The 26,858-nt window shown below is 44.0% G+C and overlaps 1 protein-coding gene across 1 annotated transcript in view; it reads right to left on the reverse strand.

The window, feature by feature from the left end:
• PLEKHG1 (pleckstrin homology and RhoGEF domain containing G1) overlaps positions 1 to 26,858 on the reverse strand; it is a 157,520-nt gene that overhangs the window by 13,195 nt on the left and 117,467 nt on the right. Inside the window, 8 exon segments of the mRNA XM_030928737.1 lie at positions 3,580 to 3,602; positions 6,011 to 6,049; positions 8,580 to 8,675; positions 10,158 to 10,191; positions 18,262 to 18,348; positions 18,513 to 18,608; positions 18,702 to 18,884; positions 23,426 to 23,557. Of these exon segments, the coding sequence (XP_030784597.1) occupies positions 3,580 to 3,602; positions 6,011 to 6,049; positions 8,580 to 8,675; positions 10,158 to 10,191; positions 18,262 to 18,348; positions 18,513 to 18,608; positions 18,702 to 18,884; positions 23,426 to 23,557 (690 nt within the window).

Raw genomic sequence — 26,858 nt, forward strand, 5'->3', positions numbered from 1 at the left:
AATACAAAATTAGCTGGGCGTGCTGGTGCATGACTGTAATCCCAGCTACTTGGGAGGCTGAGACAGGAGAATTGCTTGAACCTGGGAGGCGGAGGTTGCAGTGAGCTGAGATGGCACCATTGCACTCCAGCCTGGGCAACAAGGGCAAAACTCCGTCTCAAAAAAAAAAAAAAGGGGGTAGTTTTTTGGAAGCTGTAAATTTACATCAAATTAATCATTAAGAAAATTGAAGATGCTCTTAAATTAAGAAGTAATCATCCAGGCACGGTGGCTTATGCCTATAATCCCAGCACTTTGGGAGGCCAAGGCAGGCAGATCACTTGAGCCCAGGAGCTAGAGACCAGCCTGGGCAACACGGTGAGATACCCCGTCTCTACAAAAAAAATTTTGAAAAGAAAGAAAGAGAGAAAGAGGGAAAGAAAGAGAGAGAGAGAGTGAGAGGGAAAGAGAGAAAGAGAGAGAAAGAAAGGAGAGAGAGAGAGAAAGAGGGGGCAGGGGGAGAGAGAGAGAGAGAGAGAGAGAGAGAGAGAGAGAGAGAGAGAGACAGAGACAGACGGACAGGCAGGATGGACACAGTGACACACACCTGTAACCCCAGCACTTTGGGAGGTGAAGGTGGTAGGATCACTTGAATTAAGGAGCTTGAGACCAGCCTGGGCAACATAGTCAGAACTTGTCTCTACAAAAAATGAGAGTTAGCAGGGCATGGTGGCGCGTGCCTGTAGTCCAGTTACTTGAGAGGCTGAGGTGGGAGGATTCCTGAGCCTGGGAGGTGGAGGCTGCAGTGAGCTGAGATTGTGCCACTGCATTCCAGCCTGGGTGACAGAGTAAGACCCTGTCTCAAAATAAATAAATAAAAAAAAATTTTTTTAAAGGAAAGAATCAGCATATGGTTGGTCACAATATTGAAAGTCATGGTAAAAACTGCAATTACTTTTGCACCAGCTTAATAATTTTGATACCTCAATTTTACCACAGCCTGAATGAACTTTTTTCCTGTCCTTCCACATTCTCAGCATTTGAGCTATTTAACAATGATATTAGCTATCATGTTTTTAGGAGTCTCACCCTGTCACCCAGGCTAGAGTGCAGTGGCACGATCTCAGCTCACTGCAACCCCTGCCTCCCAGGTTCAAGCAATTCTCCTGCCTCAGCCTCCGGAGTACCCGGGACTACAGGCGCATGCTGTCATGCCTGGCTAATTTTTTGTATTTTAGTAGAGACAGGGTTTCACCGTGTTAGGCAGGCTGATTGTGAACTCCCGAGCTTAGGCAATCCGCCTGCCTCGGCCTCCCAAAGTTCTGGGATTACAGGCGTGAGCCACCGCGCCTGGCCTATATTAGCTATAATTTATAGAACACTTGTTTTGTGCCAAATATTCCATTAATAAGCACTTTTAAGAACATGTTGCATTTAATCTTTATAACAGTTCTGTAAATTAGGAAACCAAGTCCTGGTAAGGTTAAGCAATTTGCCTGCAGTCACACAGTTTATAAATGGCAGAAATGGATTTGAATCCGTGTCTTAATCCACAGCTTACACATGAGCTTAACCGCCTCATACACACATGTATGCAGTCTCAGAATATATATTCTGGGAGAAATAGTAAGCTATTATTATGGAATATTTCCTGTTATAAACTACTTATTTATTTATTTATGAGACAGAATCTCACTCTGTTGCCCAGGCTGGAGTGCAGTGGCACTATCTCAGCTCACTGCAACTTCTGCTTCCCGGCTCAAATAATTCTCCAGCCTTGGCTTCCCAAGTAGCTGGGATCACAGGCACAAGCCACCACACCTAGCTCATTTTTGTATTTCTTTTGTAGAGAGGGGGGTTTTGCCATGTCGCCCAGGCTGATCTTGAATTCCTGAGCTCAAAGTGATCTGCCAATCTTGGCCTCCCAAAGTGCTAGGATTACAGGTGTGAGCCACCTGTATAACACGCCTAGTTGTTATAAACTCTTTAATTAGCAGTAAATCTGATCTCCTTGAATTTAATGTACCTTCAGCACATTACTATTAGGAGATGGAATTTTATCACAAAAAGAAAGCATGGCTGTTTTCTTTCTTGCCTTCTGATTGTATCAGGTTTGGTTATGCCCATATGGACCTGGCTTAAGCATTGCTGTAGAAAGTTTCCAAGCAGCTCCTGAGATTGAATCTCTAGAACTCTTTGACGGGGAGATTCCTTCTTTTAGCACTGAGAGGAGCATGGCTCCACAATGCTACTATGGCTGCTTTGAAGAGCAGGGAGCCTTCTGCAGTGACCCCACTTATGAAATCAAAACCTTATGCTATATTTCAGGACAATGAACCAATTAATATTAATAAGTTTCACAAAACATGTATTACCTGAAAAAAAATGCACATGCCTCAGCCATGACAATCACTTAAAGGTAAGACATGTTCGGCCGGGCATGGTGGCTCATGCCTGTAATCCCAGCACTTTGGGAGGCCAAGACGGGTGGATCACGTGTGGTCAGGAGTTCCAGACTGGCATTGCCACCTTGGTGAAACCCCCGGCTCTACTAAAAATACAAAAATTAGCTGGGCATAGTGGTGGGTTCCTGTAGTCCCAGCTACTAGGCTACTCAGGGGGCAGAGGCAGGAGAATTACTTGAACCCGGGAGTCAGAGGTTGCAGTGAGCCGAGATTGCACCACTGCACTCCAGCCTGGGCAACAGAATGAGACCCATTCTCAAAAGAAAAAAAAAAAAAAAAAAAAAAAAAAGACTATGTTGATTTTTAGACATTTTCTTGGTTTTAATGGAAAGATACAATGGTTATCAACAGGGTCACTTTGTTTCTGTGCTAAGCCATGGTGGAAATGAGATTGTAGGGATAGGTTTTCATAGCCATCTTCTTCTAGATACAGAACATTAAACAAGGAGCCATGATTAGTTCTCTAAGAATTGTTAATTAAGCCCACTGCTCAGTAGCCATACTGGACAAACCACTCAGGTCAGGAGAAAATATCTATTCTTCATAGGTAATACAGCTGGATATAATACCTTCCAATACAGTATACAATTCTTATTCTCCCTCTCCTAAGCTTTTGTCAGGGGAAGAAAAATCAAAACTTTATATAACAAAGTCTCATTCGATCATATGTCATCATCTCTTATGTCAGCAGCAGAACCATATTCTTAGAAGGGAGCCCCTCGCCCTTGTGAATGAAGGCTCGTGCTTGGAGGAGGGAGTTATATCCAGGAGGCAGGGGCCTTGGTCTTACACTGGTGGAGGCAAAGGACAATGTGAGGTGGCTCACGTGAGTATCGGGCAGGTATTACACCCTAAGATAAGGTTACAGCCTCTGAGGTGTGATGCGGGGCAGAGGATGAATAAATAATCACCATGGTTCTCAGATGTGGGCTGGGGGAAGGGAAGAAGTTGATAAGGATGAGTCTTTGCTTAAATCAAATGTAAATAATTCAAAATGTAAAATACCAAATTTCCAAAATGTAAAATAACTGTTGACACTTGCAATACGGGCTGGGGCTGAGAGAGATGGGGAAGTGACATCTATGAAGGGTGTCTGAAGCGAACATTTCCAAGTAAGAAATGGGATAGAGCTTACCTTTTGGATGTCTTGTGCTGTTTCTGAAAAATAGAAGGTTTTTTTTTTCAAGTTGGAGAATGAAAATGTACTTCCTATATAAGTAAGCACTAATATTTTATAGAACTTAGACACTTATTACTAGTAATTGAAACCCGAGAGACTTCTGGGCCCTCTACATTTAATTTTCAGAAAATCCCTGTCAGCTCTCCCAGATGCATATCCCCACGCTACATCAAACAACTTTACATGCATCTGAGCGCTAGCTGTCTTCATTAATCCCTGACGGCCATTAACTAATTCATGCTCAAGATGTTTCAAAAGCTTCCGAACAAAAATGTGTTGTTTCCTGAAAAAAAAAAAAAAATGCACATGCCCCATTCCATGACAATTATGTAAAGATGATACTGCTTCTGTTGATTTTGCAATATTTTATTGGTTTTAACTGAAAGATGCAGCCTTCTTGCAACAAAGGAGTGTTGCCAGTGGAGTTGTGGGGAGAGATTTACATAGCCACATCCTTACAGAAGACACCCTTAGAGCTAGCCAATTATGGGTGTCTCCTCTTTAAAGATGATCACAGAAGCATTTGAGGCCCTTCCCTCTCCACAGATCCCATCCCCCAAGGAAACAACAGTTAACAGCTGAATGTTTATCTTTCCAGCTCTTGTACTACCCCCACCCCACCACAATAACGGTTTTGCTTTTATTTATTTATCTATTTTTTTGAGATGAAATCTCACTCAGTCGTCCAGGCTGGAGTGCAGTGGCACAAACTCGGCTCACCGCAGCCTCTGCCTCCTGGGTTCAAGTGATTCTTGTGTCTCAGCCTCCCCAGTAGCTGGGATTACAGGTATAAGCCACCACACCTGGCTAATTTTTGTATTTTTAGTAGAGACGGGATCTCGCCATGTTGGCCAGGTTGGTCTCCAACTCCTGATCTCAGGTGATCCACCCTCCTCGGCCTCCCAAAGTGTTGGGATTACAGGCGTGAGCTACCACACCCAGCCTGTTTCACTTTTAAAATTAGGATTCAATATGCAACTTTGTATATTCTGCTAAATATATGTGGACACTCTTGTAAATAGGTAGAGATCTGCTTTATTTTTGACAGCTGTAGAATATTCCATTGTGTGTATGGATGTACTACAATTTCCTTAAGTATATTTCCGACTGCATGGGCATTTTTATAGTGTCCTATTACAAATACTGCAAACAACAAACTTGTAGATAAATCCATCTACATGTGGGTAAGTACATCTGTGCAGGTGAAACTGTTGGGGTAAGGGCAAATGTGCATTTTAAATTCAAACGACTATTACCAAATTTTGCCCCTGAAGCATGGCAAAAACTTACACTCCCACCAATACTTCTGGAGTGACTATTTTTCTATATGTTTTGGCCAAGCTCATAGTTTTTTCCCTTCTATTTATTCCATTTAAATGTATGGATTTTCTGATTATGAATGTGGACGGCCATTAAAAAATTTTATTGCCAGTTTGTGTGTTTTTGTGAAACTGCCCAATTCTTTCTTTTTTTTTGAGTCCTTTGGGCTGGGTGCGGTGACTCACGCCTGTAATCCCAGAAGTTTGGGAGGCCAAGGCGGGTGGATCACCTGAGTTCGGGAGTTCGAGACCAGCCTGACCAACATGGAAAAACCCCATCTCTACTAAAAATACAAAATTAGCCAGGCGTGGTGGTACATGCCTGTAATCCCAGCTACTCAGGAGGCTGAGGCAGGAGAATCACTTGAACCCGGGAGGTGGAGGTTGAGGTGAGCTGAGCTCGCGCTATTGCACTCTAGCCTGGGCAACAAGAGCGAAACTCCGTCTCAAAAAATAAAAAATAAATAAATAAAAGAGTCCTCTGTCTTTTCTTTTTGATGTATGGAGTTTCTTTATATAATAGGAATATTAATCTTTTTATGCCTGTCAAATATATTACAAGTATTTTATGTCATTTGACCATACATTTTATTTTAAATTTTATTATTATTATTATTTTTTGTGATGCAGTCTCACTGTGTTGCCCAGGCTGGAGTGCAATGGCGTGATCTCGGCTCACTGCAACCTCTGCTTCCCAGGTTCAAGTGATTCTCCTGCCTCAGCCTCCCAAGTAGCTGTGATTACAGGCACGAGCCAGTAGGCCTGGCTAATTTTTATATGTTTAGTAGAGACAGGGTTTCACCATGTTGGCCAGGCTAGTCTCGAAGTCCTGGCCTCAAGAGAGCTGCCTACCTTGGCCTCCCAAAGTGCTGGGATTACAGGCGTGAGCTACTGTGCCTGGCTTTTACTATATATTTTATAATGGGACACTTTTATTTATAGAAGTTAATCTTTTTGTAATCAAATCAAATCTGTCCATCTGTAATTTATCTGGTATTTATTTTTGTGTGATTTGATTTAGTGAATATCAACAAGAATGAAACAAGAAAATATATTTTATGACTTACCACTAGTCTTCAAAACTTTATGTGATCGTGAGGAAGGTTCTGGGAGACAAAATAAAGCCAGCATCATTTGCAAAACCAAATCAAACCTTTTTCTTTATTCTTCATAAAAGGATTATGATTCTACTGACAGATAAACAGAGCTCTATAACTTTTATATCAAATTTAACAAAATCCCCTTTGCTCAGAGATACATAGGAGCAAGACATTCACTCTGCTAAAATGGTAGAATAAATGTTATGCTGTGTTATCAGGAGTCACCCAATAGAAAAGCGAAATCTGACTGTCAATCCTGTCAGTAGCAGAGCAGCTTCCTCAGCTTTCACTAACACCTACAAGCTGATGATGTTCAATTGTACATTCTTTTTTTTTTTTTTTTTTTTTTTTGAGACTGAGATTCACTCTTCTCTCCCAGGCTGGAATGCAATGGTGCGATCTCAGCTCCCCACAACCTCTGCTTCCCGGGTTCAAGTAATTCTCCAGCCTCAGCCTCCCAAGTAGCTGGGATTATAGGCACGCGCCACCATGCCCAGCTGTTTTTTGTATTTTTAGTAGAGACAGGGTTTCACCATGTTGGCCAGGCTTGTCTTGAATTCCTGACCTCAAGTGATCTGCCCGCCTCGGCCTCCCAAAGTCTTAGGATTACAGGCATGAGCCACTGCGCCCGGCATCAACTGTATATTCTTATGCCAGACCCTGTCCCAAGTGTCAGCTTCAGCAAACTCAACATCTCCATCCCAGTTCCCCTGTCTCCCCTAGATCTGCTCCTTCATCTGCATATCCTCTCTTGGTTATCGCTGACATCACCCTCCAGGGTTAGCGACCAGGCTGTTACTCTACATTTCTCCTGTTTTCTTCCATCACAGTCTTGGGGGTTCCCTGTAATCCTTTCCCCGAGTCACCCCTCTCTTAATCCAAGCCTTCATCTCTCAACAAGATGAGCACCACAGCCCCCTATCTGGTCTCCCTGCTCACTTCATTCTCCGCACACAGCCAGAGTTATTTCTTGACAAGGAAATCATTCTCTGAGTTCACTGCTTAAAATCCTTCCACAGCTTGCAGGATCAAGTTCGAACCCTATGCATGACATACTGGGCCTCCAGAATCAGGCCCCCATCTGCGTATCTCTAGCCACATCTCTTTCCATTTCACCTCACCCACCTCTTCCTCCAGCCCCCAGCACCATCCCACTTTCTCCCCAGGCTGAACGACTGGCAACAGATGTCTGTCCTAAAGTACGCTGGCTCAAGCCTCAGGGCCTCTGCATATGCTGTTCCTGTTCCATCTGCCTCCCCTGCTGCCAGATTCTGTCTTGGGTACTGGTTCTCTGCTCTGTGAAGCCTTCTCTCTCCTCCCTACAGGGTTAACCTCTCTCTTATTTTTCCTGTTTTTGTCTCTCTGCTCTTCCTTCCATCCAACCAACCTCTGGCACTTCTCCATCACACGGACTAGTATTTATTTATTTATTATTTTTATTTTTTGAGACTGAGTCTCCCTCTATCACCTAGGCAGTGGCGTGATCTCGGCTCACTGCAACTTTTGCCTCCTGGGTTGAAGTGATTCTCCTGCTTCAGCCTCCCGAGTAGCTGGGATTACAGGTGCCTGCCAACACACCCTGCTAATTTTTGTAATTTTAGTAGAGATGGAGTTTTACCATATTGGCCAGGCAGGTCTCAAACTCCTGACCTCAGGTGATCCTCCCGCCTCAGCCTCCCCGAAATGCTGTGATTACAGGTGTGAGCCACTGCGCCCAGCCTTATTTGCATTTTTTGTCTCTGGCACCATGAGCTCCTTGCAAGCAGGACTCACGTGGATTACTGATCCTTGCATTCCTATTCTTTAGCAAAGCATAAAGGGGGTAATGAATAAAGACTGCTTCAAATAAAACCCCAAACCTGTCTGAACTAAGGCAATACTTCATGGAGTCTGGTGTAGCAAATATGAATTAAAATTTTAGCTTTGGATAACCTTTTGTGTGTGTAACTCATAGGATGTGATTTTTCATTAGCAATAGCAAATATGGTTTAAGTATCTGCATGCCAGTGGTAAGACATACAAAGCAAAATTAGTTGACTGGCATGCTTGATAGTCACGGGAAATATTAAGTAGAAAAGAGGCTTTTTTTTTTTTTTTTTTGAGACAGAGTCTCACTCTGTCACCCATGCTGGAGTGCAGTGGCACGATCTTGGCTCACTGCAACCTCTGTCTCCCGGGTTCAAGTGATTCTCCCGTCTCAGCCTCCTGAGTAGCTAGGATTACAGGTGCCCGCCACCAGGCCTGGCTAATTTTTATATTTTTACTGGAGATGTGGTTTCTCCATGTTGGCCAGGCTGGTTTTGAACTCCTGACCTCAGGTGATCCACCTGCCTCGGCCTCCCAAAGTGCTGTGTTTACAGAGAAAAAGAGTTTTAGATCAAAAGTTTGTGAGTTCCATCTTAAGGCAGCCGCAAATGTATTCAGACCAGCAGTGAGCTGAGAAACCAGATAGAACATGCCCTTTCGTCAGACTCAAAGGGACTTTCATTTCTAGTCCCCCATTAGTATTAAATTTTTATGACAAAATCCTATTTACCAGATTTTCTTCTCAGCCGATATGGAGCAGAACCTTCTTTAGAGCCATACAGTGCTTTCGTCTCTCCCTCAGGACTGTAACAGAAGCCTGGATGATCTGTAAAGATAACTACATGCATCAGTGGGACTGCGCTGTCGGGGGCTTCTTAGAAAATGGTTATGGCTAGCGTAGATTTATATGGATTTATTATTATTATTATTTTGAGATGGAGTCTTGCTCTGTCGCCCATGCTGAAGTGCGGTGGCATGATCTTGGCTCACTGCTGACCTCTACCTCCCAAGTTCAAGTGATTCTCCTGCCTCAGCCTCCCGAGAAGCTGAGACTACAGGTGACCACCCCCATGCCTGACTAATTTTTGTATTTTTAATAGAGACGGGGTTTCACCATGTTGGCCAGGCTGGTCTTGAACTCCTGACCTCAGGTTATCCACCCGCCTCGGCCTCCCAAAGTGCTGGGATTACAGGTGTGAGCCACCATGCCCGGCCTATATGGATTTATTCTTTTTCATCTGACATGGATATGATCCTCCTCCCGTGATTGGTGCTGTATATGTATCTCAGGGCTTTTTGTTTACATTGGGACTTGTAGGAGTCTGTTAGCTGGGATGACAAGCTTGAGCCACCACACCCAGCCAAAATAAATAAATAAATAAATAAATAAATAAATAAATAAATAAAATCTGAAGGCAATTCTGCTGGCTGAAATGTTGAGGTCTAGAGAATGCAGCCTAGCACTCTGCTGGGGAGTTCCAGGCATCATTTCTCAGGTCTGTTGGATGGGAGATGGGAGCCTCAGCTGCAGTGATGGTGGGAATGCTCCTGTTTCCACTTTGCTGATGCTGCTTTTCCCCCTGGGGAGTTAACAAGTGCCAGGCTGGATGGACGGGAATCAATGTTTGCACTTGATTCCGCAAAGTAAGGTATTATGAAAGGGTTAAGTAAAAGTAGAAGTGTTTTCAGTACAAGTGTCCAGCAGACCTGATTGCATTTAAAGCCATTGTTTTCTCTTTTTATTCTATTTAATCTGAAAAATAACAAAGATGTGATAAATGCTGTTGAATAAGGTCTTATTTAATAGGAAGGACCTGGAATATTTCTTCTCTTCTGCTTTTGTAAGCCTAGAAATACACTCACATATGTGGGGTGGTTGTGATTTCAGAATTTTCTGCTGCATTAGGAAAACCAATACTATGAAGCGATTGAGATTCTTGCAGATAATCAATATTCTGTTAGGGATGAAGTGAGAAATGCATTGTGAAGCCCTGGTTTTTGGTGGTGGTAGAGGTTGGGGGTGGGTGGGGGTAGAGTTGACCCTGGAGACATAACTGACATTGTTAGTTGATGCAGAAACCCAGACTGTGGCCAGCCATCAAGGGACTCAGATAAACCTGGGAGAAACAATGTAGAAACAAGCCAATGAACTAAGAAGGGATTATACTGTCCACCCAATTTGTGAAAACAGTGAATAGAAAGATACTATTTTCTAACAATTAACATTTTCTTGAACTTTAAGATAGAAAATGTGATAGATACAAATAGACAATGAAATTTCAAATTGTGTTAAGGAAATAAAACTTACGAATGGCATCCATTTCAAGGATTGCTTGCTTGGCCTGAAAGAGAGAAAGTGGGGCTGTAATTCCAGTTGCTTTGCTTTTCTTTAAACTCCAAATCTCAACACAGATCTTATCCCACCTGAATAAATAGAGTTAAAAACGTTTAAAAACTCGCTATTTATTTTAAGCATTTACACATAGTTCAGGGAATTCAAGCAGATGACCGCCCTCATGTGGGTAATAGCTGCTACACCATCAAGGCACCAGAGCTAAGACTGCACCCCCAACCCTGTGAAAGAGGACGGAGGGAGGCTGGTTCCTAAGCCCGGCTGATCATTAGCACTCATTGGCCAACTTATTAAAAATGCAGATTCTTGGCTGGGTGCAGTAGCTCACACCTGTAATCCTAGCACTTTGGGAGGTCGAGGTGGGCAGATCACAATCACAAGGTCAGGAGTTCAAGACCAACCTGGCCAATATGGTGAAATTCCGTCTCTACTAAAAATACAAATATTAGCCAGGCAAGGTGGCAGGCGCCTGTAGTCCCAGCTAATTGGGAGGCTGAGGCAGCAGAATTGCTTGAACCTAGGAAGCGGAGGTTGCAGTGAGCCGAGATTATGCCACTGCACTCTAGCTTGGGTGACAGAGCAAGACTCTGTTGCCAAAAAAAAAAAAAAAAAAAAAAAAAATTGCAGATGCTTGCCACCCAACCCTGACCTACTGACCCAAAAGCTGAAGGCATGGAGCCTGGTATCTTTATCACCAGCCCTCACCACGACTCTAGGGCCGTGTAACTATTTTGAGTTAATTGCAAAATGGCTGCTGGAAGTTTCCTCTCATTGTTGTCTTCCTTCCTGCAGAATGCTGTGATTATTATGAGCTAAGTCTCTGTTTCCCCAACTCCCTGCACCTCCCATCTCTTTTATGTGCCCCAGAATCTCCGAGTGGGACGGCCCTGAAGGACAATGTCTGTGATCCCAGCTCAGGCACTTCACCAGGTGGGTGCTCTCCCATCCCAGAGTGTGCTTCCTCAACTGGACAGTGGGATCATGGAACCTCTCTTTCAGAACAGTCATTAGGATTCAATGGTCAGCTCAACTGGTGAGTTCCACCCACCCTCGTAGGGCAGGGGTCCCCAACCCCGGAGCCACAGATTGGTACTAGTTCATGGCCTGTTAGCAACTGGGCCATACAGCAGGAGGTGAGTGGTGGGCAAGCGAGAGAAGCTTCATCTGGATTTACAGCGGCTCCTCAAGGCTCACATTACAGCCTGAGTTCTGCCTCCTATCAGATCAGTGGCAGCATTAGATACTCATAGGAGTGTGAACCCTACTGTGAATTATGCATGCGAGGGATCTAGGTTGCAGCACTCCTTACAAGAATCTAATGCCTGATGATCTGAGGTGGAGCTGAGGCAGTGATGCTAGCAGTGGGGAGCAGATTAACGTTAGCAGAGAGGTTTGACTGCACAGAGATCATAATAAATCAATTGCTTGCAGATTCATATCAAAACCCTGTCAGTGAGTGACAAGGGGCAATGAAGCTGCATCTGGTGGCAGGCTTTATCGTGGCAAGTGAGTCGATGTACTTCAATTGTATGGCTGCATCTGGTGGCCTTAAAAGTATGTTCGAGGCCGGGCGTGGTATCTCATGCTGTGATCTCAGCACTTTGGGAGGCTGATGCAGGCAGATCACGAGGTCAGGATTTCAAGACCTGCCTGATCAACATGGTGAAACCCTGTCTCTACTAAAAATATGAAAACTAGCTGGGCATGGTGGTGTGCACCTGTAACCCTAGCTACTCAGGAGGCTGAGGCAGGAGAATTGCTTGAACCCGGGGGGCAGAGGTAGCAGCACCGTCGCACTCCAGCCTAGGCAACAGAACGAGACTGCATCTCAAAAAAAAGAAAAAAAGTATGTTTGAGACAACTTCAAATGTCCATATATTCTGGATTAAAGTCCAGGCAAATATCCTGAGATTGCCACAAAAGCACAAAAGCCTGCTTCCATTTCCAACATCCTATCTTTGTAAAGCAGGGTTTTCTGCAGTGACAGTGACCAAAATAAGATTAGAACAGACTGTACATAAACAACACACTTGGGGTGTTGCTGTCCCCCATTACCCCCAGATGGGACGGTCTAGTTGCAGGAGAACAAGCTCAGGGCTCCCACTGGATTCTACATTATGGTGAGCTGTATAACTATTTCATTATATATTACCATATAGTAATAGGAATAAAGTGTGCAGTAAACGTAATGTGCTTTCATCATCCCAAAAGTCTTCCCCTGCCTCTGTCTGTGGAAAAATTGTCTTCCACAAAACCAATCCCTGGTGCCCAAAAGGTTGAAGACCACTGTCCTAGGGGATTGTAGCCTTTCTTGCCTCTTTAAAGTCATTTTCATTTTTTAAGGGTAGTATAATTTAACCTAGAAAACACTACGCTAAAAATAACTTTTAAAATAATTTTACTCTATTTTGCTACCATCTGTGATATCACAGTACAAATATTTCGGCGAAGTGGTGATCATATTTAGTGAAAAAGCGTGGGGCTGAGTCACCTTAGAGAAAACAAATGCTTCAGTTTTTGTAACACTGATAGCTGTCTCTCTTGTACATTCAGCGTCTGAGATTATGAGTTGAAATTAATTACAAACACAAATGTTAGCTTTGTCTCTGGGAAGTGCAATTACAGAACCATGCTAGTATGTAAAATGCAAAATACCTACATCTTTATTCTCAATTAATTTGGAGAAGAGTTTAATTTATTTACCACATACACTAATGGGCAATATGGCTATTTCCAAGAAGTTCCCTGGTATCTGTAGAGCTGACTTCAAGAATGTTTTTTTTTGTCTTGATATTTAATTTTTAAAGTACTGTTTCCAGGTTTCCCACTAGGTGTCAGCCAAGGACCATCATGGAATTAAAAGAACGGAAGGCAGCCGGGAGGCTATAACTAATGAGTTTCCCACAGCTGTGTTGATATTATTAGACTGGTGATACATTTCTTGATTTTTAAAATTTCCCACTATGCATTTATTTCATAGAAATAATAGAAATACATTTTGAAAACTTTAGGAAAATAAATATCTCAAGGAAAGATGTGGAAAGTTCACTTTAATAATAATCCTGCTTAAATAGAAAATTATGATTACATTATAGTGAATAAAGTATATTAAACACGTGTGTTTGAGGCTGGGTATGGTGGCTTCTGCCTGTAATCCCTGCACTTTGGGAGGCTGAGGCTGGTGGATCACTTGAGGCCAGGAGTCCGAGACCAGCCTGGTCAACATGGTGAAACCTCATCTCTACTAAAAATACAAAAATTAGCCAGGTGTGGTGGTGCGCACCTGTAGTCCCAGCTACTCAGGTGGCTGAGGCATAAGAATACTTGAACCCAGAAGGCAGAGGTTGCAGTGTGTTTTTTCTTGTATGGAGACTGCGCCACCGCACTCCAGCCTGGGTGACAGAGTGAGACCCTGTCTCAAAACAAAACAAAAAAGAAAAACGTGTTTTTAATTGCCAGTGGGAACAATGTGGTTACGATGCTCTTTGGAGCCAGAGAGACCTGGGTTTGAATCCAGGCTTGGTCATACACTAGTTATACAAACCTGGGCAGTTTATTTAATGTCTCTCAGCCTCTGTTTTTATTTTTTCTAGAATGGGAAGAATAAGAACTACCTCATAACATATTTTGGTGAGGGTGAAATAAGAATATAAGTACTCAGCACTGTGTATGCTTAATAAGTTGTAACTGAAAAGATGTTTTTAGATAGAAGGGATCGACAACCTGGGGAGAAAATACGATGTCATACTGACTATATTAACCATTTCGGTACTTAAAGGGAACTTCCTGGGACACACACACCTAGTGTGGAGAAAGACAGGTATGTAAGGTGGTCTCTCGTTTTGTAACTGCCTTTCAGAATCTTGTTAGCAATTTTGATTTTCCCATTAGACAGGTAAACAATAGGTAGGGCCCATCAAAGACGCTCTGCCATTGCTCAGAAGGGCGTTCTAAGCAGCAGGCCAGCAACAAAATGACTAATCATAAAGAAAATGCAGTCCCCTCTCTGCATGAACTCCCTTTCATCTCATAACACCCTGATGAAACGAAAACTCATGCTTAGGTCCCAGTCCACACCTATGCACATTCATTTCCTGAGGACCAAATCATTGCTGGCAGTCCTCAGAACAAGCTTCAAATGCTTGTCAAAATATACAGAGAAAAAAATAGACTATCCCCTTTCTCAGAAATCTCAGCCCTTCTTATTTTCCACCCAGTTCAATTTTCATAATCATCATCCCATTGTCAGCTCCACCTCACTCCTCCCAGCCTCAGCTTGGACCATTTCACCATCCATGTGAATAATCCACCTACCACCCTCACCCTAGTTCCCTGACCACTTTATCTCTAATGACCTTTTCCTCCACTCCAGAGCAGCAACACAGAATTAGAGCCACCTTCAGAACCTGATCACACTCAAAACCGCCCCACCTCTAAGGCAGGACTCCAAAAGTCCCTTCTTCAACTACAGATTGGTGTATTTCCTTCTCTCCAACATTAAGTCCTGCTGAACCAGGCTTTATGACAATACTGCAGTCCCTCACCCCACGCTTCTGTTGCCAGCTGGTTTTCCTCACTCAGCCTGATGTCATGCCCAATTACTGCAACTGCGTGCTCACTGGCACCCTCCCCACCCCCGCCCTGGGAACCTTCCCCTACCAGCTCTGCCGGTTCCCAACCTGGAGGAACCCACACGCACCAGTAGCTTCCAAGTTGCTGAGCAGATTTTGAAATGACGTCATCACACTGATTCATGGGGGCCAGCTTCAGCTGGGTCTTTGATGCCTTCCACAGATTATTCTAGTCATCTCTAGTGACTGGTCCATTTTCTTTCTTTCTTTATTTTTTGAGACAGAGTCTCACTCTGTCACCGAGGCTGGAGTGCAGGGGCGCCATCTCGGCTCAGTGCAAGCTCTGCCTCCTGGGTTCACGCCATTCTCCTGCCTCAGCCTCCTGAGTAGCTGGGACTACAGGCGCCTGCTATGACGCCTGGCTAGTTTTGTATTTTTGGTCTAGATGGGGTTTCACTGTGTTGGCCAGGATGGTCTTGATCTCCTGACCTCGTAATCCGTCCGCCTCAGCCTCCCAAAGTGCTGGAATTACAGGTGTCAGCCACTGCACCCGGCCTGGTCCAATATCTTTAGCAAGTGTTCTTCTGATCCCTTCCACTTTCCCTCAGACACCCCTGATCTCTGCTTCACTCACCCAGCAGATGACTTTATCACCTGCATGAGTGAAATCAAACGCTTTGCTTTGTCTTCCCCCAAGTCTACCTCAAAGTTCCTCTGTCTTTCATCTTTTTCTCCCTTGGCTCAAGAGAGATGCTTCCAGCCCTTTCCAAGATAAGCCCCTATTCCTGTGTGTCCCATCCTCTCCCTTCCCACCTCCCCAGGCTCCCTTCCAACAGGAAGTGAGCCACTGTCTCCTCTCCCATCTCCCTTCTCCTGCCGTGCCATCCGCTCTTGGACTCAGCGTTCGACCCAGACAAGGAGTCTTGCTTTGCTCTTGCCTCTCTCTCCAAACTATCATTTTTTTTCCTTTTGTCAACTTTATATATAAAAAAGTCTATACGCATTCTGTTCCTTCTTAATCCCCCTTTTTCTTCAGCCCACTGTGACCTTTCCCTTTTCTCTTAGTTGCCAAATCTAAAATCTGCTTTTCTGTTTAAATCTCCTTGACCTCAGCAGCCTTTGAGACTGTGTCTCCCCTCTCCCGTCTCTGAGACGTGCTTTTTCCTTGTTAGCACAGCGCCTCCTCCTCAGGAGTCCTCTCCCTGCCTCCTCTGCTACTCTTTCCATCTTTCTTTGGCTGTTCTCCAAATCCCCCCACCTGCTTGGGGATAACTTAGATGTTGGGATTCCCAAGGGTTTGTCTTTCCTTTGCATATTTTTTGGGGCCATCTTTTTAAACCCTAGGGCTTCAATTACTGCTGCTAGCAAATGTCTCCTGATCCTTAGATTCCAAGACCTGAATTTCCACCTGTGGCTGACCTTGCCCAGCAGCATGGGTGCCAGTGACAGCAGAGGGCTCCTCTCTCTTACTCCCATCTCACGGGTTCCTCTCCCTTTCTGTCTGTCTCAGAACCCACAGTACCATGCTCTCCTTCAACCCCTGACTCAGCCTTGACTCTCAGTGGGCAAAATCCTGCCCCCTGCCTCAGTGGCACATTCTGCATTTGCCCCCTCTGTCGCTGTGGCTCCATGGCAGCACTGCTCAGCTCCTTTCTAGGCCATGGTGGTGGGTTACCATCTTCTCCAGCCTCCAACCTCACTCCTGCCACTTATTTATCACCCTGTCCCCAAAGTTACACTCTTAGAACACAGGACTGACCACGCCATCTCCCCTTCCTCCAAAGCCTGCAGTAATTTCCCAGTGTGAATGCATCCAGACTCCTCAGAGTGCATGCCCAGAGCCCTTCAGGGGCTCCTGCCCTTCCCCTCCCTGCCCCAGCCCCTGCCTCAGCCCCTGAGAACTCAGTCCTCCCATCCCGGCACCATCTGTGCACCCTGAACACAGTGCATTCGTTCTTTTTTTTTTTTTTTTTTAATGCAGGTCTCTAGGTCTGGTTTCCTTAATTCCTTTTTTCCCACTTATAAAAATATTACTAAGACTGGGAACGGTGGCTCATGACTGTCATCCCAACACTTTGGAAAGGCAGAGGCAGGCAGATCACTTGAACCCAGAAGTTTGAAACCAGCCTGGGCAAGATGATGAGACCACACCTATCTTTACCAAAAATACAAAAATTAGCTTGGCGTGGTGGCACAAGCCTGTGGTCCCAGCTACTCCGGGAGGCTGAGGTGGTGGGATCTCTTGAGCCCAGGAGGTCAAGGCGGCAGTGAGCCATGTTTGCACCACTGCGCTCCAGCCTGGGCGACAGAGTAAGATCCTGTGTAAAAAACAAAAAATCTCATCCTTTAAGACCGAGGTAAGAGATGTTTTCCTTCCTCTCTCCACTTAACTGAATTGAACACTTTATTCTTCCACGGCGTCTGTTACGTCTTCATGGTTGGCAGACGGTTCGTGGCATTCTCTTCTAAGCCCCAGAAGGAAAACCACCACTACTCCACAGAGCCCGCGACTCATGTGAATCTTTTTTTTTTTTCTTGAGACGGGATCTCCCTCTGTCACCCAAGCTGGAGTGCAGTGGCACGATCTTGGCTCATTGCAACCTCTGCCTCCTAGGTTCAAGTGATTCTCTTGCCTCAGCCTCCTGAGTAGCTGGGACTACAGGCATGTGCTACCACACCCAGCTAGTTTTTGTATTTTTAGTAGAGATGGGGATTCACTATGTTGGCCAGGCTGGTCTTGAACTCCTGACTTCAGGTGACCTGCCCACCTTAGCCTCCCAAAGTGCTAGGATTACAGGTGTGAGCCACTGTGCCTGGCCCCATGTGAATCTTTTTGATGTTAATGGCTGGTTTAGCTGAGACATAGGTCCTACATTTCCTATCTCTCAATTTTCTTTCTTTCTTTCTTTCTTTTTTTTTTTTGAGACAGAGTCTTGCTGTGTCACCCAGGCTGGAGTACAGTGATGCAATCTCAGCTCACTGCAACCTCCGCCTCCTGGACCCAGGTGATCCTCCCACCTCAGCCTCCCAGAGTAGCTGGGACTACAGGTGCGTGCCATCATGCTGGGGGCTAACTTTTACATTTTATGTAGAGACGGGTGTCTCACTTTGTTGCCCAGGCTGGTCTCGAACTCTTAGGCTAAAGTGTTCCACCTGCCTTAGCCTCCCAAAGTGCTGGGATTACAGGTATGAGCCACCGCGCCCACCTTTGTATTCTGAAGTTGAACGTTTATCCTATCAGGATGCCTTGCTGGGACTTCATTAGTAATTAGAGGATCTGATTAATGGTTTTCACTCCCAGATTCTAATTCTAAACTTTGTTTTTTTTTTGACCCAGTCTCTTTGTTTTTCTTTTTGAGACAGTCTCATTCTGTCACCCAGTCTAGAGTGCGATGACGCGATCTCAGCTCACAGTAACCTCCACCACCCAGGTTCAAATGATTCTCCTATCTCTCTCCCGTTTCACTGTGCACTATTCAGTGTCCTACCTTAGCTGGAATCTTGGCTGCATGATTCTCCAGAATCAGTCTCTTTAGGTGCAGAACCCAGAGGCGTTTGTCTTGCTGGGATTTGGCCTGCCAAGACGAGATGCAGACAGTCAGACAACTTGATACCACCACCCACAGGACCCTCTGATGAGATGGGAAATGACCATGTGGCCAGAATGCTCTCAAAAAGCCGCCTGGTACACAGCACTATACAAAGGGGCCTTGCGGAGAGGCCAGGGCCTGGCCGCTACCTGGACTGTGTGCTGCAGCTTGGGATTCTTGTAGTGGAAGACGCTGAAGCTGAGCGGCTCCTTCGGAATCACCTCCACGAGCATGAGGTTGCCACACTAGAGCAGAGACAGCAGAGGGGGTGAGGCACACTCAGGGGGGAATGGAACTGGGGATCTGAGTCTCTGCCCATGGCCAGCGTGCAGACCTACCAGGATGTGAGCTTTGTATGTAAACGTGTCGTCTCTCTTCTTCGTGATGAGCAGCAGCTTGTCGAAGAGGAAGAGTGTCCGCTCATTCTTGGCTCGCTGGATGCGGAAGGTTCCCTCAAGCACCAGTTCCCCATAGCTGGTCAGGTCTGGCCCCTTCCAGTTAGTGAGCAAACTCTGTATCTCCTGAGAAAGGGAATGGGCCATGGTATTTAACAGGAGGCAGAAGACAGGCACCAAGGGCTTGATGGCCCATCTGTTGAGCCTCAAGAATGGTGCCAAATCGTCCCCAATGGGGTCTAACGATCTACATGGTATCTGATGGTCTATGACATGGATCTGCATTTACAGGTGGTGTCACTTAAGGGCTAACAGAAATGAATCAGGCTGTTAGTTGATGAGCTGCTACTTACTTATTTCCATTCCTTCATCATGCCATGCTGTGGCTCACAGCAGCCCTTACATCTTTCAAAAGCCAGGTCCAGGGGCCACCAGTATGGGACCCTCTCAGATAGGCCTCCTTCACTTGATTTTCTTTGTTTTGTTTTGTTTCCTTGAGACGAAGTCTTGCTCTGTCACCCAGGCTGGAAGTAAGTGGCGCAATCAGGGCTCACTGCAACCTCCACCTCGCCGGTTCAAGCGATTCTCCTGCCTCAGCCTCCTGAGTAGCTGGGATTACAGATGCCCATCACCATGCCTGGCTAAATTTTTTAATAATTTTAGTAGAGATGGGGTTTTGCCATGTTGGCCAGGTTGGTCTTCAACTCCTGACCTCAAGTGATCTGCCCACCTGGACCTCTGAAAGTGCTGGAATTACAGACGTGAGCCACTGCACCCAACCCGTTCCCTTGATTTTTCTCATCCCCTTTCCTCTGAGGAAAAAACCCTTCAGAGTTGTTGACTTGAAGACTTTCTTCTAGATACCGAAGTTCATACCACACATAAGTAATTCAAAACTAAAGCCTATATAAATCATCCACGTCATTTTCTCGGAAATTTCTTGAGTTTAAATTTACTTACTCAGGGAAAGGAAAGGAACCTTTCTTTGCCCCTAACTTATGTTTCAGTACTTTTTTTGTTAAAATTTTAAAATTTTATGGGTTCACAGTAGGTGTATATATTTATGGGGTACACGAGATATTCTGACAGGCATACAATGCATAATAAACACATCAGGGTAAATGGGCCTCCGTCACCTCCAGCATTTATCATTTCTTTGTGTTATGAACATTCCAATTACACTTTCAGTTATTTTATAAGTTATTGTTGACTATAATACCCCTGTTGTACTATCAAATACTAGATCTTATTCAACATTTTTTTTTTTTTTTGAGACAGAGCCTCGCTCTGTTGTCCAGGCTGGAGTGCAGTGATGCAATCTTGGCTCACTGCAACCTCTGCCTCTTGGGTTCAAGTGATTCTCCTGCCCCAGCCTCTCAAGTAGCTGGGATTACAGGTACCCACTACCATGCCTGGCTAATTTTTGTATTTTTAGAAGAGATGGGGTTTCACTATGTTGGCCAGGCTGGTCTCAAACTCCCAACCTCGGGTGATCTGCCTGCCTCGGCCTCCTAAACTGCTGGGATTACAGGTGTGAGCCACCGCATCTGGCCTAGATCTTATTGTCTCTAAGTAAAGTTTTGTATTCATTAACCACCCCCACTTGCCCCACTCCCCATTTTAGTGCTTTTAATGGAAATTGATAAATATAAACTAATAACATGACTTTGACTTTTCTGTGGAATTTATTGTATATCAATATCAGTGTTTTTAAATGAAGTTGATTTTATTATTTTGAAAAACGAAAACAGTCACAAGCACCATTTAATTAAGGAACCCATAAGACAACAAAAACTTTACTGGTTGAAAACAGAAATGAACAGAAATGGAGTATTAGTTTGAGCCAGAGTCTGATTCAGTAATGACTTCAGAATGTCAAGCAGCTTCACAGAGTATGAAAAACCAGCCATTTAGACATTTCTGAATACAGTGGTCCCTCTTATCTGCAGGGGATATGTTCCAAGACCCCCAGTGGATTCTCGGAACTGGGGATAGTATCGACCCCTAAATATACTATGTTTTCCCTACAAATACATACCTATGATAAAGTTTAATTTATAAATTAGGCATAAGAAATTAACAACAATAACTGATAATAAATTAGAATAATTATAACAATATGTCAGCATCACTGCTCCGTTTGGGGGCATTATGAAGAGAATAAGGTTGACTTGAACACAAGCATTGCAAAACAAGACAGTCGATCTGATAACCAAGCCAGCTACTGAGTGACTAACAGGTGAGTGGCCGTAGGCAGTGTGATTGGACAAAGAGGTGATTCATGTCCTAGGGGGGAGGGAGAAGGGCAGTGTGAGATTCCATCACGCTACTCAGAATGGTACACAATTTAAAATTTACAGATTGTTTATTTCCAGAATTTTCCATGTAAATTTTTTTTTTTTTTTTTTGAGATGGAGTCTTGCCCTGTTTCCCAGGCTAGAGTGCAGTGATGTGATCTCAGCTCACTGCAACCCTGTGTCCCAGGTTCCAGCGATTCTCCCACCTCAGCCTCCCAAGTAGCTGGGGTTACAGGTGTGTACAACGATGCCCGGCTAATTTTTTGTAGTTTTCTTTTTTCTTTTTTTTTTTTTTTTTTTTGAGACAGAGTCTCGCTCTGTCACTCAGGCTGCAGTGCAATGGCACGATCTCAGCTCACTGCAACCTCCACCTCCTGGGTTCAAGCAATTCTCCTGCCTCAGCCTCCCAAGTAGCTGGGATTATAGGCATGTGCCACCACGCCCAGCTAATCTTTTATATTTTTAGTAAAGACAGGGTTTCACCATCTTGCCTGGCTGGACTTGAACTCCTGACATCAAGAAATCCACCTGCCTCGGCCTCCCAAAGTGCAGGGCTTACAGGTGTGAGCCATCACTCCTGGCCCTCATTTAAAATGTTCTAACCTTGGTTGACCACAGGCAAATGCAACTGCCGGAAGTGAAAGTGCGGATCAGGGGGATGACTGTATTCAATGGATTCTGATATTATGTCTGCAAAACACTTGTATGATAAAGCATTAAACTTTTGTTGCCGTTGCCAAAAAAAAAAAAAAAAAAAAGTAGCCTGGAAGATTAGAATGTCATCTTCCTCTGATTTTTGATAGTCAATGACATCACACCACACTCTGGCTGCCTATACCTGAAGCCTACAGAGTTTGTTCTGACTTATGAGCCAAATAAGGTATCCTTTTTCTCGTGTTAGGCAAGGCCACTCTGTATAGTGTGGAGTCACTTTGGGCTTTTCTGTCTCACTCTAGGGACAGCCAGGAGCCTAGAACTGGCCTCTGGGCCCACGCAGCCTCTTGTTTTGTTTTTCATAGTGCATCTATTGAAGTCCCCAGGGCATGATCACTGGCCCAACATCTGTCAAAAGTTCCTGAAGATTTAGGGCTCAAAATGTTTGTGCTGGATAGGCCTTTAGCAAACTTCTCTGTCTTATTTTAAAAATGAGGAAACTGTAGGGCGTGGTGGCTCACGCCTGTAATCCCAGCACTTTGGGAGGCTGAGGCAGGTGGATCATCAGAGGTTAGGAGTTCAAGACAAGCCTGGTCAACCTGGTGAAACACCATCTCTACTAAAAACAGAAAATTAGCCGGGCGTGATGGTATGCCCCTGTAATCCCAACTACTTAGCAGGCTGAGGCAGGAGGATCGCTTGAACCCGGGAGCCGAAGGTTGCACTGAGCTGAGATTGTGCCACTGCATTCCAGCCTGGGCAACAGGAGTGAAACTTCATCTCCAAAAACAACAAAAAAAAAGGAAACTAAAATGACATGCTTGAGGGTCACGTCCCAAGTGACTGTAAAGGAGCTGGTTCAGCCTTGGCTCCCCCTCCTCTGCGTCCCCTGCCTATGACCACCCAAGCACCACCTCATGATTTTGCAGGAACTGGTGGCAGAGGAATAAAGGCTTAACAAGTGTTTATATAGTTTACGGAAAGTTGCTTTAAAAAAGAATTACTAAATTTGCAATTCACAGAAGTAGGAGACTCAAAATTTTAACTTAGATCATCAAAGGGGCTATAAGCAAACAATTAGCTTAAAAGTTATAATGTCAGCTAGGTGTGGTGGCTCACGCCTGTAATTCCAGCACTTTGGGAGGCTGAGGTGGGCACATCAACTGAGGTCGGGAGTTCGAGACCAGCCTGACCAACATGGAGAAACCCCATCTCTACTAAAAATACAAAATTGGTGGCTCACGCCTGTAATCCCAGCACTTTGGGAGGCTGAGGCGGGTGGATCACCTGAGGTCGGAGTTCGAGACCAGCCTGACCAACATGGAGAAACCCCATCTCTACTAAAAATACAAAATAAGCCAGGCATGCCTGTAATCTCAGCTACTCGGGAGGCTAGGGCAGAGTAATTGCTTGAATGCTGGAGGCAGAGGTTGTGGTGAGCTGAGATTGTGCCATTGCACTCCAGTCTGGGCAACAAGAGCGAAACTCCATCTCAGAAAAAAAAAAAAAAAAAAAGACAGTTATAATGTCCCTTTCTCTTAAATAGCCATACTAGACAATGGTCAGTATTACTGATGTCCTGAACTTTTTTCAGGGAGAGCTACACTGAAGGCTGTGAGTGGAGTGTAGTACTTGCGCAGTCTTAATATTTTCTTGGGAAAACAGTCAGTCAGTACACCTGCAACCCTGCCGGGCACCGACACCTCGCAGGCTCACCTGTAATCGGACCGCGTGCTCGTGTTTCCGCTTCATGTCATTGATGTGCCAGGCGACTCGCTGCATCGTGTCTATAGCATCAAGCACCACATCATAGCCTTCTGTGTCCTTATCAAGGTGATTTTCTATTTCCTTAAACAAAAAAGAACAATTTTTTCCCCATTTTTTTCATACAGCCAGTGAAACAAATGCCACCTCTATGATTAGTTCCTTATATTTTATTTTTACTTATTTATTTACACACTACCAGCTGGGTGTGGTGGCTCACGCCTATAATCCCAGCACTTCGGGAGGCCGAGATGGGTGGATCACCTGAGGTCGGGAGTTCGAGACCAGCCTGGCCAACATGGTGAAACCCTGTCTCTCCCTAAAAATACAAAAATAAGCTGGGCATGGTGGCGCACGCCTGTACTTCCAGTTACTTGGGAGGCTGAAGCAGAAGAATCACTTGAACCTGGGAGACAGAGGTTGCAGTGAGCCAAGATTGGGCCACTGCACTCCAGCCTGGGTGACAGAGTGAGACTCTTGCCTTAAAATAAATAAATAATTAATTGATAAAATATTTACAGACTACCATCATTCTTTAAGATTTTGAGGCTGGAAATACCTGCAACAAAATGGTAAGACAAGGAGAAAAAAAAAAAGGGATAGGAAAGATAAAAGTGGAATAGAATTCCAGGATAATCATGATAAAATACAACATGCATGTAGCCCATTGAGTATCACAGTGATATTACAGTTATTATAACAGATGTGGGAATTGATTTTATAGCTGTAGAGTTCTGAGCTTCCTGGTGGCCAATGTTAAAAAGTTCTCAGTAATATAGTTCTCACTCTTACAAGATAAAATGCATACTTATTTTTTCCCTTATTTATTTAGGAAGCAAAATGTTTCATACAGGACCTTAATATTTAACAGACTCAAAAATATAGCGAAAACTATCTTTACAAAACGATCTCTATAGCAAGTAGGCATTTTAGCACATTTTCCTACTGACAAGGTTTTAAAGGCCAAATGAAGTGGACTAAAGACAATCCTTCAGAGTGTTGAGAAGGATCTCATGGTTTACAGCACTCAATTCTCTGATGGTCAGAAGTATGTTACATTAGCAATCATCTTACCACTGGAGGCCCACAATCCCAGGAACATGAGAGAGGGACAGGATCTTTGTTCTAATTCTTCTGAGCACATAAGACACTTGTCCCTTGATCCTCAACAGTCTAAAGATACAGACTATTGTATATAGTTCCTTTGATTCTTTATCTCTCCTCAGTGCCCAGCAGAAAGCTGGGTGGTAAATAAGTGCTTATTAAACTGAAACTATTGCCTTCTTAAAAACAACAATAACAGTAATCCTATATTAGTGCCTAAAACAGTAAGAAAATACTAATCAACTAGATCGTTCTTGTTACATTTATTATACATAATCAGCTAACAGGTGGAGGTTAAATGTTATGGTATAACTTGAAGATTAGTCCCATTATTTTATAGTAATGACGTAAATCTTTGTTTACTTTTACTGAATACTCAACTTTTTCATCTAGCTAGAAACTGTAAAAGAATTTACATTTTCTTTCCCTGCTTGGACTCAGCTGTTAACAAGGTCCTAAATGGCAAATTTAAAAACATAATGATTTCTTCTTTTAGCCTGAGAGACAATTGTGCTCATCAGTAAACAGACTGGGAGGTACAGAGGATATTTCTGTGGGGATTTTCATGGATGGCTACATAACTTTGAAATGACGTGAATGGGCTGGGCGCGGTGGCTCACTCCTGTAATCCCAACACTTTGAGAGGCCGAGGCAGGCAGATCATGAGGTCAAGAGATCGAGACCATCCTGGCCAATATGGCAAAACCCCATCTCTACTAAAAATACAAAAAATTAGCTGGGCGTGGTGGTGCGCACCTGTAGTCCCAGCTATTCGGGAAGCTGAGGCAGGAGAATCGCTCGAACCTGGGAGGCAGAGGTTGCAGTGAGCTGAGATTGTGCCACTGCACTCTAATCTGGCAAAAGAGAGAAACTCCATCTTAAAAAAAAAAAAAGAAAAGAAAAAGAAAGGATGTGAATGACATAGAGGGAGCCCTCTAATCATCTATGAAAACAGAAAACACTTCAAAAGCAACCAGAAGTCAGTTTTGGATTAATCTAACCACTTTTTTTTCTTCATTGCCAGCCCTTAATATGCAGGATAAAGGCTGTTTTTCCTGTTAATTAACTTTTTGTAAGGATCTTGACTTGTTGTCTCACACGCTTAACTGAGATCTTAAACTTTCCTTTTGACTGACGGCCATCTCACTGTCTAGAAGACCATATTAGAGATTTTTGGGACACACACGTCCTAGACGTTATATTAACAGAATTCAGCAGAGATGTGTCCTGAGACAAATCTTATTTAAGAGTTATTTGGACACTGATTTCGCAAATAAATCCCACTAAATCTAAGAGGTCATAAGGATCAATTTAAAAATTAAAATAATATCCCCGATGTGACTTCAGAGAACATAAGATTCTCCAAAGATAAGCCACCCAGGCAAACAGACGAAGCAAAGAAATTGCTAGTAAAGATGGACAAAGTTCTTGAAATTTTAAATATATATGAACCAAACAAACCTGGAATAATTATCCAAGTTAGAAACCTGGAATCACTTAAAAAGAGATACCTGTAAACTGCAGGCCTGTTGATGTGGAGAGGAACTCTGAATTAAAATTCCTTTAAAAAGGGGATTTTAATGTATCATAAAAATAATAAAAAACAATAGCTTACTTTTATCAAATGCCTGTGAGTCACAGTAATGTGGGCAATTGATAAGATTTAGACCCAGGCGGTCTTTCCCAGAGCCCTGTTCCTAGCCACTCCACTGCACTGTCTTTCTCCTGCTACAAAAGTAAGCAAGTCCTACTTACAGAATGAAAATTACCTACTATCATAGGTATTTTTTTTTTTTTCATTCGCATCAACTTTTTTGGAGGGTAAGAAATAAGAATTTGAGGCCGGGTGTGGTGGCTCACGTCTGTAATCCCAGCACTTTGGGAGACTGAGGCAGGAGGATTGCTTGAGCTCAGGAATTTGAGACCAGGCTGGGCAACATGGTGACATTCTATCTCTACCAAAAATACAAAAAAATTAGCCGGGCATAGTGGTGCACACCTGGAGTCCCACCTACTCAGGGTGCTGAGGTAGGAGGACTGCTTGAGCCCAGGAGGTGGAGGTTGTAGTGATCTGTGATTACACCACTGCATGCCAGCCTGGGCAACAGAGCCAGACCCTGTCTCAAGAAAAAAAAAAAAGAAAAGAAAAGAAAAAAGAATTTAAGAGATATGATTATCTTTGTTTCTAAAGCCTTCTTGAATTTTGTAAAAGTAGTGGAAAATAATATAAGAGGAGAGACACCTGAAATGACGCTAAGCCCAGCGTGGAGGTCACTTATGA

Source organism: Rhinopithecus roxellana, chromosome 4 (assembly GCF_007565055.1).
Source record: "Rhinopithecus roxellana isolate Shanxi Qingling chromosome 4, ASM756505v1, whole genome shotgun sequence".
NCBI classification, from domain to species: domain Eukaryota; kingdom Metazoa; phylum Chordata; class Mammalia; order Primates; family Cercopithecidae; genus Rhinopithecus; species Rhinopithecus roxellana.